At 40.9% G+C, this 13,867-nt stretch overlaps 1 protein-coding gene across 1 annotated transcript; it reads right to left on the bottom strand.

Annotated features, from left to right (window-relative positions):
- Positions 1-69: 69 nt before the first annotated feature.
- On the bottom strand, positions 70-13,339 carry LOC110532552 (zinc transporter ZIP5). Its single transcript, XM_021616542.3, has 11 exons — positions 13,283-13,339; positions 13,107-13,156; positions 12,712-12,906; positions 10,169-10,422; positions 9,103-9,292; positions 8,607-8,784; positions 8,250-8,419; positions 7,961-8,089; positions 2,854-3,142; positions 2,038-2,228; positions 70-959 (listed from the first exon to the last, which is right to left on the bottom strand). The coding sequence occupies exons 3-11, from the start codon at positions 12,892-12,894 to the stop codon at positions 810-812; spliced, it is 1,734 nt and encodes a 577-aa protein (XP_021472217.2). The 5' UTR covers positions 12,895-12,906; positions 13,107-13,156; positions 13,283-13,339; the 3' UTR covers positions 70-809.
- Positions 13,340-13,867: the final 528 nt, after the last annotated feature.

The raw sequence follows: 13,867 nt of genomic DNA, 5'->3' as shown, positions 1-13,867 counted from the left end.
GTCACTGCATCATGTGTTATGATTTGATTCCTAGATGTACAACTAGTGAGAAGTGCTCTGGAGTCATGGTCAGATATAAAAAGGACACCTTTATTGGTGAATTTGACATGGTTATTCAGTATTCAAGATTTTTAAAAACAAAAAGGACATTGAAAATCTACATCTGTTTTGTACTTCCTGCCAGTGTGGTTCAACCCATGCAAAACATTCTGAAATAATTGACAAAAAAAAATTCCCATAAAAATACATTCATGATATAGGAAAAAACAAGTTGCACACTACATTAAGAGAATGTAGTTTCATAGAACATGGTAATAAGAAAGCTAAATTGTGTGCAGTACAGTGCCATTCTCTTGGCCTTGTGATAATCATCTTGCCCGGCAGGACGAGTGACTCATGGGTTGTTTACATTAACCATCAAATTGTGTCAGTAGGGCAGCAGGTAGCCTAGCGTTTGGGCCAGTAACCGAAAGGTTGATGGTTCGAATCCCCAAGCCAACTAGATGGGGGGAAAAACCTGTCTGCCATCGAGCAAGGCACTTTGCTCCTGTAAATCACTCTGGATAAGAATGTCTGCTAAATTACTAAAAATGTAAATGTGGAATATCGTGCTTCAGTGCTCAATTGAGGTCATCTCAAATCATGTTTTTCAGGTCTTTAGTAGTAAAGTACTGTAAATGAAGTCTACTTTGAGGTCTTGATATTGGCCGTTTGAACTTGAATTAAGAGTAGCCAATCCAGTGGGTTTGAATCCCCATCTGAACCTAAGGTGGTTTAGAATTTGATCCTCTCATATCCTTCCCATTGAGTCAGATGTCACCCAGGTTGAAGGCGATATGGTCCTCAAACAAAGCAATACACAACATGATGGCTCCCCCTGCCAACAGGCCCAGGTTCTGTAGCAGGAAGCGAGTCCAGGGTCCCATCGGGCCAGGATCACCATGAAGCATCTCAGGTAACTTGAGGGGAGAGAATGTGACATTTTCACACCACGGAGCCCAGCAGAGTTGTACTGAGCTGGGCCTGGTTTCCCAAAAGCATCTTAAGGCTAAGTTCATCATTTGAACCTTTCATAAGAGGTTAAATCTCCAAGCTGTTAACCAAAACTATTGTTACTAAAGTTGCACTTAATCGCTTGTTATTTACTGACCACTCAGAAAAGGTCTGTTAGATGTTTTTTCCCAACTGTCACATTATACACAGATTTTCACTAAACATAAACATCTCTAACCACTAATAAATTCCCAAAGGATAAAAATATGTTTCAAATGAAAACTGATAAATAGCCTACAGTATAGGCTACATAGGCCTATATACTGACATTTATTTAAATACATGTTTGTTCTATTTTGTGCATTATTATAGGGCACGTGTCAAACTCATTTCAAAGAGGGCCGAGTGTTTGCGGGTTTTCGCTCCTCCCTTGTACTTGATTGATGAATTAAGGTCATTAATTAGTAAGGAACTCCCCTCACCTGGTTGTCTTAGGTCTTAATTGAAAGGAAAAAAACAGCATGCACTAGGACTCCACGGAATGGATTTGACACCCCTGTTGTAGGGTAAGCATTAGAATAAGCCGCCTCAATATTTGAAGCCATAGGTGATATCGCTCTAGGAGTTGATACACTGTCAGTATTGTGGAATAATTCTAATGTTAAGGTAAGATTTTAAAGGAGAAAGCTGATCCGAGACCAGCACTGCCTTACTTTCGATCAACAAAATGCCGCACTTAGCGAACGCTCTTTCTGCGTGGCGTTTTAGGAAATATGTTACATCGTCGGCCATTGTAGGAAAGATGCATTGTTAAAACACTCATAAGCCTAAGTTTCATCGCTATAAGGAAACTGGACCCTGGCCTGTTTACACATCCACCCTACTGGAAAGGACAATGTGAAAAGAAGATATCAGCCAGCACAGTATGGTTGACATCATCATTAAATCAATGGTACTTATAAAGCCCTATTTACATCAGCAGTTGTCAAAGTGTGTTTAGTGTGAAAATGTACGTGTGGAAATCAATCCACTCTAGTGGCTCACCATGTCAGCAAGGGCCACGTAGAGGAAGACCCCAGCGGTGAGGGTGAGGATCCAGGGGGAGATTTGAGCAGACTGGTGGCCCAGGACAGAGCCAGTCAGCAGTCCCACGAAGCCCAGCAAGGCTGAAACAGCACTGAAGAGAACTAGTCGGCGAACAGGCCACCCTGCTCCTAGCAGCACTGCCAGGTCACCTACAGACAGTCAACACATTGAATGAACCGTATACTCCATGGAACATTACAGAGCAGAGGTATACCTGAAAATTTGAACATGGATTTTATGATGCGTTGTACCTTTGTAGCCTACAGTACATACTGAGTGTACAAAACATTAAGAACGCCAAACCTAATATTGAGTTACATCCTCTTTTCGCCCTCAGAACAGCCTCAAATCAACAGCGCATGGAATCTACAAGGTATCAAAAGCGTTCCACAGTGGTCAAGTTGACTAGATGTCCTTTTGGTGGTGGAACATTCTTGATACACATGGGAAACTGTTGAGTGAAAAACCCAGCAGTGTTGCAGTTCTTGACACATGCTAACTGGTTCGCCTGGCACGTACTACCATAACTTGTTCAAAGGCATTTCAATCTTTTGTCTTGCCCATTCACCCTCAAATGGCACACAAACACAATGTGTCTCAAGGCTTAAAAATCCTTCTTTAACCTGTCTCCTCCCCTTCATCTACACTGATTGAAGTGGCTTTAACACGTGATCATATCTTTAACCTGGATTCACCAGGTCAGTCTGTCATGGAAAGAGAAGCTGTTTTTAATGTTTTGTACACGCAGTTGAAAGGGAAGGTTTTCTTGTATACCTAGCTCGTGAGGAAGCTCATGACAGAACACCGCTATCGTGGTGCTGAGACCTCCAGCCAGACTCTGAGAAAAAGCTGCACCAATTGCCAGACCGTCAGTAAGGTTGTGGATCCCGTCTCCCATAACCACCATCCACACCAAGCTTCCTATCCCAGCTTCCGCCTTGGAAGGTGGGCCATGTGAATGGCCGTGACCGTGCTCAGAGGATTGTGTCTCACTCTGCAGAGCAGTAAGCTCCCTCTCTGGATACAGCTCTATACTGGTGTTCTGCTCCTTCCTCTTAGCCTTCTGATGACAAAAGAAAGAGCATTAAAAAAAATGGTCCATATGAGTGAAACATTCACAACTGAATACTAATGGGTCTAATGTATGATTTTTCAGTCGGGTTTTAGAAAAACATACTCCACTGATTCATGTCTACTTTACTTGACTGACTTCATCAGGAAAGAGATTGATGAGGGAAATCTGTGTGGAATGGTACTGCTTGACCTACAGAAGGCCTTTGATACAGTTAACCACTGTCTCCTAATCTCCAAACTGGAGGCACTGGGGTTAAGCAGTATCCCTATAGGCTGGGTAAGGTCCTATTTATCAGGAAGGGAGCTAGTAGTATAGGTTAATGGTTCACTGTCTCAGGCAAAACCAATGATTTGTGGCGTTCTGCAGGGGAGCGTGCTTGGGCCTCTGCTGTTTTTATTGTTTAATGATATGAAAGATGCTTGTTCTTGCCGTCTTTTTCTTTATGTGGATGACTCTACACTTCTGGTGTCTCACAAAATTAAAACTATGTTGGAGAGCATACTTAGCACAGAGCTTATTAACATTAGCAAATGGCTTGGAGATAAGACATCTCTGCACTTAGGGAAAACTGAAGCAATTCTTTTTGGATCCAGACCTAAATTGTGCAGGTCGTCTGAAATCAGAGTGGAGTTAGGGGGTGAGGTGCTGACTACTAAAACCTCTATTAGCTACTTGGGATGAATCCTTGATGGAAGCTTGGGAGGTGTGAGCATGGCCAATAAAGTGCTAGGGAAGGTTAATGCCAGGACTAGGTTTTTGGCTAGAAAGTCCAAGCTGCTTGATAAGGACTCCATGAAAGTGCTAGCTACTGCCCTCATTCAATGCCATTTTGACTACGCTAGTACTTCCTGGTTTGGGGGCTTATCTAAACTTATGAAGGGGAAGCTCCAGATTGCCCAGAATAAGCTGATCAGGGTAGTATTGAAGGTGAGTCCACATACTCGCATAGGCAGGAGCTGCTTTCAGGAACTAAACTGGCTGCCTGTTGAGGCTAAGGTGTCCCAGATTAGACTAGGTTTGGTTTCCAGGAGTATTTATGGTCCTGCGCCCAGATATTTAAGTGATTACTTTCCTCGTGTTAGGGATGCACACAATCACAGCACCAGAGCAGGTGTTGCTGATGTGTGCTTATACAGGTTCAAGAGTAATGCTGGGTTAATGGTTCACTGTCTCAGGCAATACTGGAGCCTCAGAATGAAATGAGTTGCCTCTGCCCATAAAAACAACACCCTCTCTGGACAGCTTTAAAAATATGTTTGATGTCTTCTGTGCCCATATGAATAACCCCTATGATGTAACTGCAATGAGAGATGTTCTTCTATGTTTTTGTTTTATTATTTCACTGCCATACTGTGTTGGATCTTGTCTAGCCATCTTGTCTCAAGAGGACCACAATGGAAATAAGTCCCAGAATTTGTCTGATCCTCCGAGATGATTTTATTCATGTGCATGTATGGCTTTTTCAAGTTATATGTGTGCTTGTTTTTTTAAATGGTCAAATTAATCAACTAAACTACAAGACCAAACAATCCACCCTGCTTTCCTAACAAAGACTATATAGAACCTCTTCACCCTTTTTGTAAAAATACCGTCGGCTACACATAATAAAATGTGAACTTGCTACGTGTCAACCACTACCTCTAGTGCACAACACTCCCAAAAGTTGCCCCCTTGAAGCAGAGCAATGTAAACACAATTGTCTTGTTGAACCAACACTCCTACGCTATAAATGTAAACAGCAGAGCAATGTTTTTGAAACAGCTGAAATGTAGACATTTTCCTAATATTTTAGACAGATTTTTACCTGAAATTGCAGTAACAGCCTGTTATATTCTGACATGTTCACAGTAGCTGTCAGCTATATGCAGAGCTACATAAAGCTTTGGAAGATCATACAAATGTAGAAATGTAGATCGTACAAATAGGATATGTTTTTTCATTTGTAGCATTGTGTGGTGATTTCAGAGGTGGCGCACACACACACACTTTGTTGTATTGTTTATATACATTTTGTTGTATATTGTTGAATTTTTACTTTGTGTGACTTTCCTTCTCTCAGTGTATCAGTGTTTTGTTACTTGTCATGTTTTGTGTCAACCCCAGGAAGAGTAGCTGCTGCTTCTGCAAAAGCTAATGGGGATCAAAAACAAGTAAGCACCACAGGTCCTAGAGTGGGAGGGGGGGATTGTTTTCCTGGGGCCCAGAGTTTTTCCTGATCTGGTAGTAGGCTAACCTAACCAACACTGGACCCTAGTTGTAGTGTATGACATAGTAATAAAATCAGCTGTAAATATTTTTTTTTTTTTTAAAACAGTTTCACATGGGCTATAAATGGGACCAGATCATTTTCTAATCACGTCATATAACTTCTGGCCCTAGGGAGGATGACAACTTTATAAAACCCTTTACACAGAGAACTACGATTGGACAAAAAAAAAAGAAGTGCCGAGCTCGCTGTATTGCTGGTTGCATCGTGTAGGCCTTTGCATCTGTAATGAAAAAGATACTCATAGTATGCCATCACTATTGTGCTGATTGATTCATTCCAGTCAGTAATTTTTTATTAAAAAGGCCTAAGTAGCCTAGCCACCCGAAGTGTGAACATAATGTGAATTTGATCAAATTTGGGTTCTCTCAGAATACAAATAACATTTACCTATTTTAGGCTATAAATACAAAGCTGAGGCTATAAAAAACATTTTTCTCCTGGCCAAGCCCAAATGGGATCAGATCGCATAGGCTTCTCTAGGCTACCTGAAGCTGCGGTTGTTATCAGTAGGCTACTGCTGATCAGACTGAAGAACAGACTAATTGTGCATGTTGACAAATCACAAGGAATTTTATTTATTTTGTGGCGTTTATGGACTTCCATATAAAACAGCTCCTCGCAGTGAATTCACTTATAACCACTTTGTCGCAATTTGCTTTTACCTCATGTAATGTTTTGCATGATGAAGCCTGCTTTGTTGTAATGTTGTAAGGTAGGCCTAATGTACCTTTATATTCGTATTAGAGGTTTAATCGCTCATTTTTTTTCCGATAGTGTCACACCCTGGTCTTAGTATTTTTGTGTTTTCTTTCTTTATTTGGTCAGGCCAGGGTGTGACATGTATGTGGTGTGTTTTCTCTTGGGGTTTTTTCGTACGTATTGGGATTGTGGCTTAGTGGGGTTTTCTAGGTAAGTCTATGGCTGTCTGAAGTGGTTCTCAATCAGAGGCAGGTGTTAATCGTTGTCTCTGATTGGGAACCATATTTAGGCAGCCATATTCTTTGAGTGTTTCGTGGGTGATTGTTCCTGTCTCTGTGTTTGTTGTCACCAGATAGGCTGTATAGGTTCACGTTACGGTTGTTGTTTTTGTTCGTGTTTTCTTCTTTATTAAATATGTATCAAGAATACCACGCTGCATTTTGGTCCGACTCTCCTTCACCTAAAGAAAACCGTTACAGATAGGCTGTCACTTGGAGACATGCTGGTATAGCAACTCTGTGCTTATGTCTTGAAGATACCGTTTAATGAGAGAAGCCTACAGATAAGAAAATAACACATTGTCTGCCGATACATGCTTGTAAAATGTTGCATTATTCAAGAGTATAATATGGTTTGGTTGCATTATTCAATAATGTATTGTGTTTTAGAAGAAATGTTTATATCATTGTTGAATAGTTTGTGCTTACTGGCTACAGAAATATTTAAGGTCAATTTGGCTGCAGACCAAGAATGTCATGTGGCCAGCTACAACAAAATGTTAGGCAAGGATGTAATGTGGCCAGCTACAACAAAATGTTAGGCAAGGATGTAATGTGGCCAGCTACAACAAAATGTTAGGCAAGGATGTAATATGGCCAGCTACAACAAAATGTTAGGCAAGGATGTAATATGGCCAGCTACAACAAAATGTTAGGCAAGGATGTAATATGGCCAGCTACAACAAAATGTTAGGCAAGGATGTAATATGGCCAGCTACAACAAAATGTTAGGCAAGGATGTAATGTGAATTGAAAAGTAGAATTCTCTTTCGCCACCCCTGCTCTTCAGACGTCTTCATATCTCATAGTGAGAATAGGGCATAAAGGCGTCCTCATGCTTCCCATCCGAAACAGTTTGGGCATATATTATGACATTTTGTGACGTGTTTGTTTGTTTTGGTCTTCGGCAGGGTTTTTTTGGGGCTTTTTGTGCACACACAAAAACATTCTTGAGACAAGCCAAAGATCAGAAGCCGAAGTCTACACCCCTTTGTCGGTGATTGGTCAACAGTAGGGATTCTTCAATTAAGTGTTTGTTGTCGTTCAACAACAGACGGCAAGTTTTAATGCAAAAAAATTGACTTGAAAAATACTGCACAACACATCTTGGTTAGATTAAAAAAATTGCGCAACTAAGATCTCTGCAAAAATGTAAAAATGAATGACAGATTTCTTTTCTTAGATTAATTCTGATTTATGAGGAAGTGTATACTGGCTACGGCATCTCAAGATGGACAAACAATACTATTGCCACTTTACTAGCTAATGTCTTTTAAAGGGGATATGCGAGCACATTCGTTCGGTTCACTTAGCCGAGTTTGGCTAGGTGCCAGCTGGGCCTAGCTCCTCAGTGGGTCAGCCTGGCTCCAAAGTGGGTGGACCTACGCCCTCCCAGGCCCACCCATCCATAGATTAGGGCCCAATGAATTTTTTTCAATTGACTAACTCAGCTAAATCTTTAAAATTGTTGCATTTATATTTTTTGTTGAATATACTATGTATTATAAAACAGTGACAACAGCATTAAACTCGCCCCTTTATTATCTTAATCCAGCTAACCTTGTAATGGGTCTTCAGTCCTAGAAGGCTCTCAAAGATGAAAAGGAGGTAGCAACCTCCCAGCACGCAAAGGCCCTTCAGAATAGAGTCCTGTTCTTCAGAGTGGTTTGAGTGTGGCCCAGTCTTGGCCTGCAGGACACAGATACAACAAGACACGGTTTTCACTATCAGCAACAGGTTTTACCTTACAACATTTACTAATAAATTTTACAAATTCACCCTCCATGACTAAACAAAGACAGCAGCACTGGTATTTATTTAGTGTTTGACAGTTTGGATGGGTACTTACGTGAGGCAGGAGATGCAGCAAGGCATCTCCACACAGCGTCCCCACAGCCAGGGCTGTCATTGGGCTGAGGAAGGAACGGAGGTGGGCGGGTGGCAGGAGGGGTACCAGGCTCAGAGCCAGCAGAGACGGCAGGCTGATCACAACCAGAGCCAAGGAGCTCCATCCCAGAGCTGCAAAACAAACAATATATTGTATTCATTTAGATGTTGTATTCATTCTGCTTAGTCAATAGGGTATTGTAGTTTCCAGGGTTATGTTAAGTTTAGGTGTCATAAATGTAAAGTTATGCAACAAGTTTTAAAACATACTATATCGATAAATAATTTCCAGTTATAGCTGGTAGTTTCATTAATGCACCTTTGAGGAAAGACACACTCCTTTCTGACTCCGCACCATGGGTTTCTGGGTGGCGTAGACACACGCCACTCTCAATCTGGTACAACAGAGCTGGGCACAGGAGGGTGAAGTGGGCAGGAGTGATGTGGGATGCCTTTTCCAGACCGAAATTCCACAACAACTGAGTAACGTTCAGACACTGAAAAGGAAAGGGTTAAAAGTCATCACTGTCCACAGAAACTGTTTATGTATGGGGAATGTTTTGATAGTGGATTCTCTCATTAACTCTAAGAGTAGTTTATTTTGACAAAAGGGACCCAAAACATTCATTGGCCAGGCATGTACAACAGAACACCATTTTCCTTTAACTTCCTCCTTATCTTAACAATTTTGAATAAAAACCATCACCTGAGAGGATGACATTTAGCCAAGAACAGTAAGCAGAATTCAGTTGTTAACATTGTGCATTTGGCACAAAACATTAGCCAGATCAACATTTTTTTTATTGACTACTCACGTTCCCATGAAGATGCCTCGTAGTGGGGTGATTTGACACAAGGGAGTCAAACATTCCTTGGACAGGAATAGAGTGTGCAATAGCAGATGACCATAGAAGAATTTCTTCTTTAATCACATGATCGGAGGATAATGCGCTGCCCTCTTCAGACCCAGATCCAGCAGGCCCTGATATCCCAGGCTGTGGAGTTCTTTCAGAGGGTGTTGAGAAGAGGCAGCACAGTTTATTCAGGTGTCATTGTGTAACTATTCATAGCTTAATGAACACTATAATGCCAAAACCTCAGTACTTCAAAAGTGGCTACATACAGTGCCTTCAGAAAGTATTCACACCCCTTGATCCATCCTCAGTTCTCCTATCACAGCAATTAAACTCTGTAACCGTTTTAAAGTCCCCATATGGTGAAATCCCTGAGCGGTTTCCTTCCTCTCTGGAAACTGAGTTAGGAAGGACACCTGTATCTTTGTAGAGACTGGGTGTATTGTCACACCATCCAAAGTGTAATTAATAACTTCACCATGCTCAAAGGGATATTCAAAGTCAGTTTTTTTTACCCATCTACCAATAGGTGCCCTTCTTTGTGGAGCATTGGAAAACCACCCTGGTCTTTGTGGTTGAATCTGTGTTCAAATGTTTATTTCACCTTTAGTTGAGAACAAGTTTTCATTTCACTGCTCAACTGAGGGACCTTACAGATAATTGTATGTGTGGGGTACAAAAATCATGTTAAACAATATTTTTGCACAACCGAGTCCATGCAACTTAAGTGTCTCGTTCAGCAAATGTTTTACTCCTGAACTTATTTAGGCTTGTCACAACACAGGGGTTGAATACTTTTTGACTCAAGAAGACATTTCAGCTTTCATTTTGTATTAATTAGTTAAAATTAAAAATGTAAAAAAAACATTCCACTTTATGGGGTATTGTACAGTATGTAGGCCAGTGAAATCAACTAATCAATTTTAAAAGTGGAAAAAGTCAAGGGGTGTGAATACATTCTGAAGGCACTGTATATTGCACATCTCTAACAATCATGGAATCAAATCAGTTGCAATATCTGTCTCACCTGGATGCTTTTACAGAGGGGGGTGGTTGAATAGGCCTACTAGGACTGGGGGTGTCCGTTTCCTGATCTTCATGGTCATGAGATTGTGGGTGAGGGGGTGTCAGAGTGTTATGGTTGTGCCTCAACCCTTGGTGGCTGATCTCCAACACACTGACCTGCCCTAGTCCCAGGCTGCCCAGTAACATCTGAAGGCCCTTATAGTTCAAGGTCCCATTGTCTCCATACTGATGGAACAGACGGTGCAAGTAGTAGACCTGGAAAAAGGGTATTGACAAGAGTAAATTGTCAGCTGAAATTGTCGGCAAGAAGGATAATCATTAGTGTCAAAACCCTGCCATTATGAGACTTATAATAGCTAGGCTACTTTATATTTTTACTTTATTCAATTTTGTTTTACAGGGATAGCACACATTAATGAATATTACTGTAAAAGTGACAGTTTTAGCCAGCCAGCTAATTTTCAACTGATGCAATTTAGTGCAACCCCTTTTTACCGATGCAATTTAGGTTTAGTGTCTTGTTGACATCAGTGTCTCTCCTGAAAGTTTAAGTTGTAACCTTATCAACTATGATATCCATAATGTCGCTGTGAAATGAAGTTGTATCACTGATATATTGAGGCCAAATTCAGATATTTGAGATGCCCGGAGAATATAAAAATAAAGCTTTATTTATACAGCACATTTGACATAGAATGCCACACGATGTGCTTCACAGGAAAAAAGTTAACAATGTAAATGAAAGCTAAAATATTTACTAAACAACAAACACAAGAAAAACAAAAGTCACAAAACCTGAATGACTAAAAAGCACCCACTTTCAAATATGTCCACAGTTTAGGCCCCCTTCAGGTTCCCTGGCAAGCTATTCCAGAGGCTGGGGGCATAATAACTTAAGGCTGCCTCTCCATGTCTCTTGGTCTTAGGCATCAGGATAGTTAAAAGGCCAGTGCCAGAGGACCTGAGGGACCTACTGGGTACATAACTTAAAAGCATGTCTGACATGTATTGGGGTGCACAAACGTGGATTGATTTAAAAACCAATTGAATCATCTCAAACTCACAGGCAGCCAGTGCAGAGACCTTAAAACCGGTGTAATGTGTGCTCTCTGTCTGGTCTTGGTCATTACCCGTGCTGCAGCATTCTGTATGTTTTGCAGTTGATCAATTACTTTCTTGGGTAGACCAGACAGGAGAGCATTACAGTAGTCAAGCCTGCTTGTAATAATAGCATTGAGTCTCTGTATCAGCCTGAGAAAGAAATGGCCGCACCTTGGCAATGTTCCTCAGATGGTAAAAAGCTATTATGGTCACATTCCTAATGTGTGATTCGAAGTTTAGTTCAGAATCTAAAACAACACCTAGGTTTTTTACTTTGTGTTTTATCTTTATCGCCCGTGAATTAAAATGTGCGGCCAGTTTATCTCTGTGCTTTGGCTCCAACAGTAAGTACCTTGGCCTTGTCTTGATTTAGCTGGAGGAAATTGTGAGCCATCCAAGTATTTAAATCACTAATACAGTCTAAATTATTGAGCTAAAATCCTCTGGTGACGCAGAAATGTAAAGTTGTGTATCAGTGAAAATCTATGTTGTGCTTTCTAATAACGCTGTCAAGGGGTAACACATATCAACTGATCAGCCCCGGACCAAAAATCAAACATTGTGGAACGTGTCATGTGATATGTATTTTCTCTGAGTTATGTTCACGAAGGGTGACAAAAACTCTCGACCAGTTAAAAAGGTCCTAAACCAATTTAGGTATTGGCTAACCTACCTCTCCAGTCTGTCCAGAAGGGCATCATGTTCAACAGTGTTGAATGCAGCATTTAAATCCAAGAGTACTAGGACAGAGAGCTGTTTGGCATCTGTGTTGGCTCTAAGATCATTTACCACTATTTCTGTGTTGTGGTGGGCACGAAAACCAGATTGGATTTTTTTTTTAATACAGTTGGCATTTAAAAAATAATAATTTAACTGTTTGAAAATCAATTTATCCCGAATTTTGCTGACGAATGGAAGGTTGGAGATTGGCTGAAAATTTCTAAAAACTGAAGAATCTAGAATACTTTTCTTCAGAAGGCATTTCACCATATAAGTTTTGTGCAGTGGGGAAAGTGCCTGTGAACAAGGAGTGGTTAACAATAGCTTTCACTTCTTCAGATATGCAATTAAAAACGGTTTTGAAAAGGGGGGGGCTTGGATCGAGAAGGAAAGTTTAAGAGTGAAATTGTGAAATGACTTTCCTGAGCATGTCTGTGTCAACCAGGGAAAATAAATCCATTGTGCCTTTACCTGGCAGGCTAGGGCACAAATCAAACTTTAATCAAGTCTGACACTAAGCCTAATGTTGGTTATCTTGTCTCTGAAATATGCCGTAAACTCATCACATTTAGATGTGGAGGAAAGTTCACATAGGTTAAAGGGGGTAGGATTTATCAGGCCATCAAATCGTCGAGAAGAGCACTCTCGAAATATTCGGAATGATCAAATTAGAAACATTTGCAAAACTGTAATGGCATAGACGGCCTTCCATAATATTCTCACCTGCTCCTCAAAAGCCTCGTCTAAATGTTCGGCTGTTGATACCTCTTGTCGGCTTCCATTTGACATCCTGTCTGTCGTATTCGATGGCGTTTCCACTGTGCCTCTGAGAGATGGTCGAGCCCTTGTCCCGAACTCCAGCAGAGGCAGACAGACAAATACTGCGAGCGTCAGTAGAGGTGACATCCTAGAAATTAACTGCAGAAAGCAATATGGAGGCAAGTTTATTCAAAAGTCACGTACCGTGAACAGTCTCAACTTCTTAATGCTTCCAGTTTGTTTATCATTTAGTCTGCCAAATTGTAACACGCAGCGAAACGCTACAAAATTGCCAAACTTTATACAGTCCGTGAAACAACAAAATCGTACAGATTTTATTATGCCTACAGGCTACTCACACGGGTTGTTTTTCCCAGTCCTGAAGTACATCTTCTCTTGCCCTGCTGATCTGAGGGTTGAAGAGCCTGGGGTTATTGTCTTTTGGTTTTCTGTGTTAATATTATAACGACACGTTAACTGAGTCATGAAACAGATAAGGGAGGCCGCAAAGCATTACTCAAGGCAATTGACCTACCTTTTCCAATACAGCAGGATGGTTTGCCCTGCTCAAGGCACGTGAGAAGTGTTCTTAATATCCATGTCCTGGAACAGAGTTGTTGCAATAACTGGGCTACTGCAACATCTTCAACCAGTATAATAATAGTTGGAGGATCTAACAATGTAGCTAGCCTAAAAAGGGTTGAATTGAATTAATATCCACAAAAATAATAATTAGCTGAATTCTCAACCTTTCTTGTGATAGGCCTACCCTATGCAAATTGTTATCACTTTAAAGGGGCAAGCTGCAGTTGCTACGCTTGTTACGCCAATGTTTGTAAACATTGTACATGCAAACAAACACTGCACAGGCTTAAAACATACTTACAACTATAACCTTGATTTATTGGCTGGGCAGTCCTTGCATCCATTGCTCTGTTTATTACTTTGAGAGTGGTTACATGTCTCTAGGCCCACAGCTCAGCTTTTTACCAAAACAGAGGTGGGGTGACCCTTTTCTTATTGTTTCAACCACAGATTGCCCCTTTTTAAATGTTGAAGAATACATTACAGGTAAGTAGTAATATCTCACAATCATTCATAAAAGAGAAGGATGAGTGGG

Source organism: Oncorhynchus mykiss, chromosome 9 (genome assembly GCF_057628025.1).
Source record: "Oncorhynchus mykiss isolate SJ-2025 chromosome 9, ASM5762802v1, whole genome shotgun sequence".
NCBI lineage: Eukaryota > Metazoa > Chordata > Actinopteri > Salmoniformes > Salmonidae > Oncorhynchus > Oncorhynchus mykiss.
Note: the sequence above shows the minus strand (reverse complement) of the source record. Positions and strands in the feature narration are given on the sequence as shown.

Bases quoted from the DNA above. Each gene is read 5' to 3' on its own strand.
- LOC110532552 (XM_021616542.3), bottom strand. From the start codon at position 12,894: ATGTCACCTCTACTGACGCTCGCAGTATTTGTCTGTCTGCCTCTGCTG. The intron at 10,423-12,711 runs GTGAGAATATTA...CCCTTTTTCCAG, and splicing joins ACGAGGCTTTTGAGGAGCAG to GTCTACTACTTGCACCGTCT. The intron at 8,785-9,102 runs GTGAGTAGTCAA...TTTCCTTTTCAG, and splicing joins CGAGGCATCTTCATGGGAAC to TGTCTGAACGTTACTCAGTT.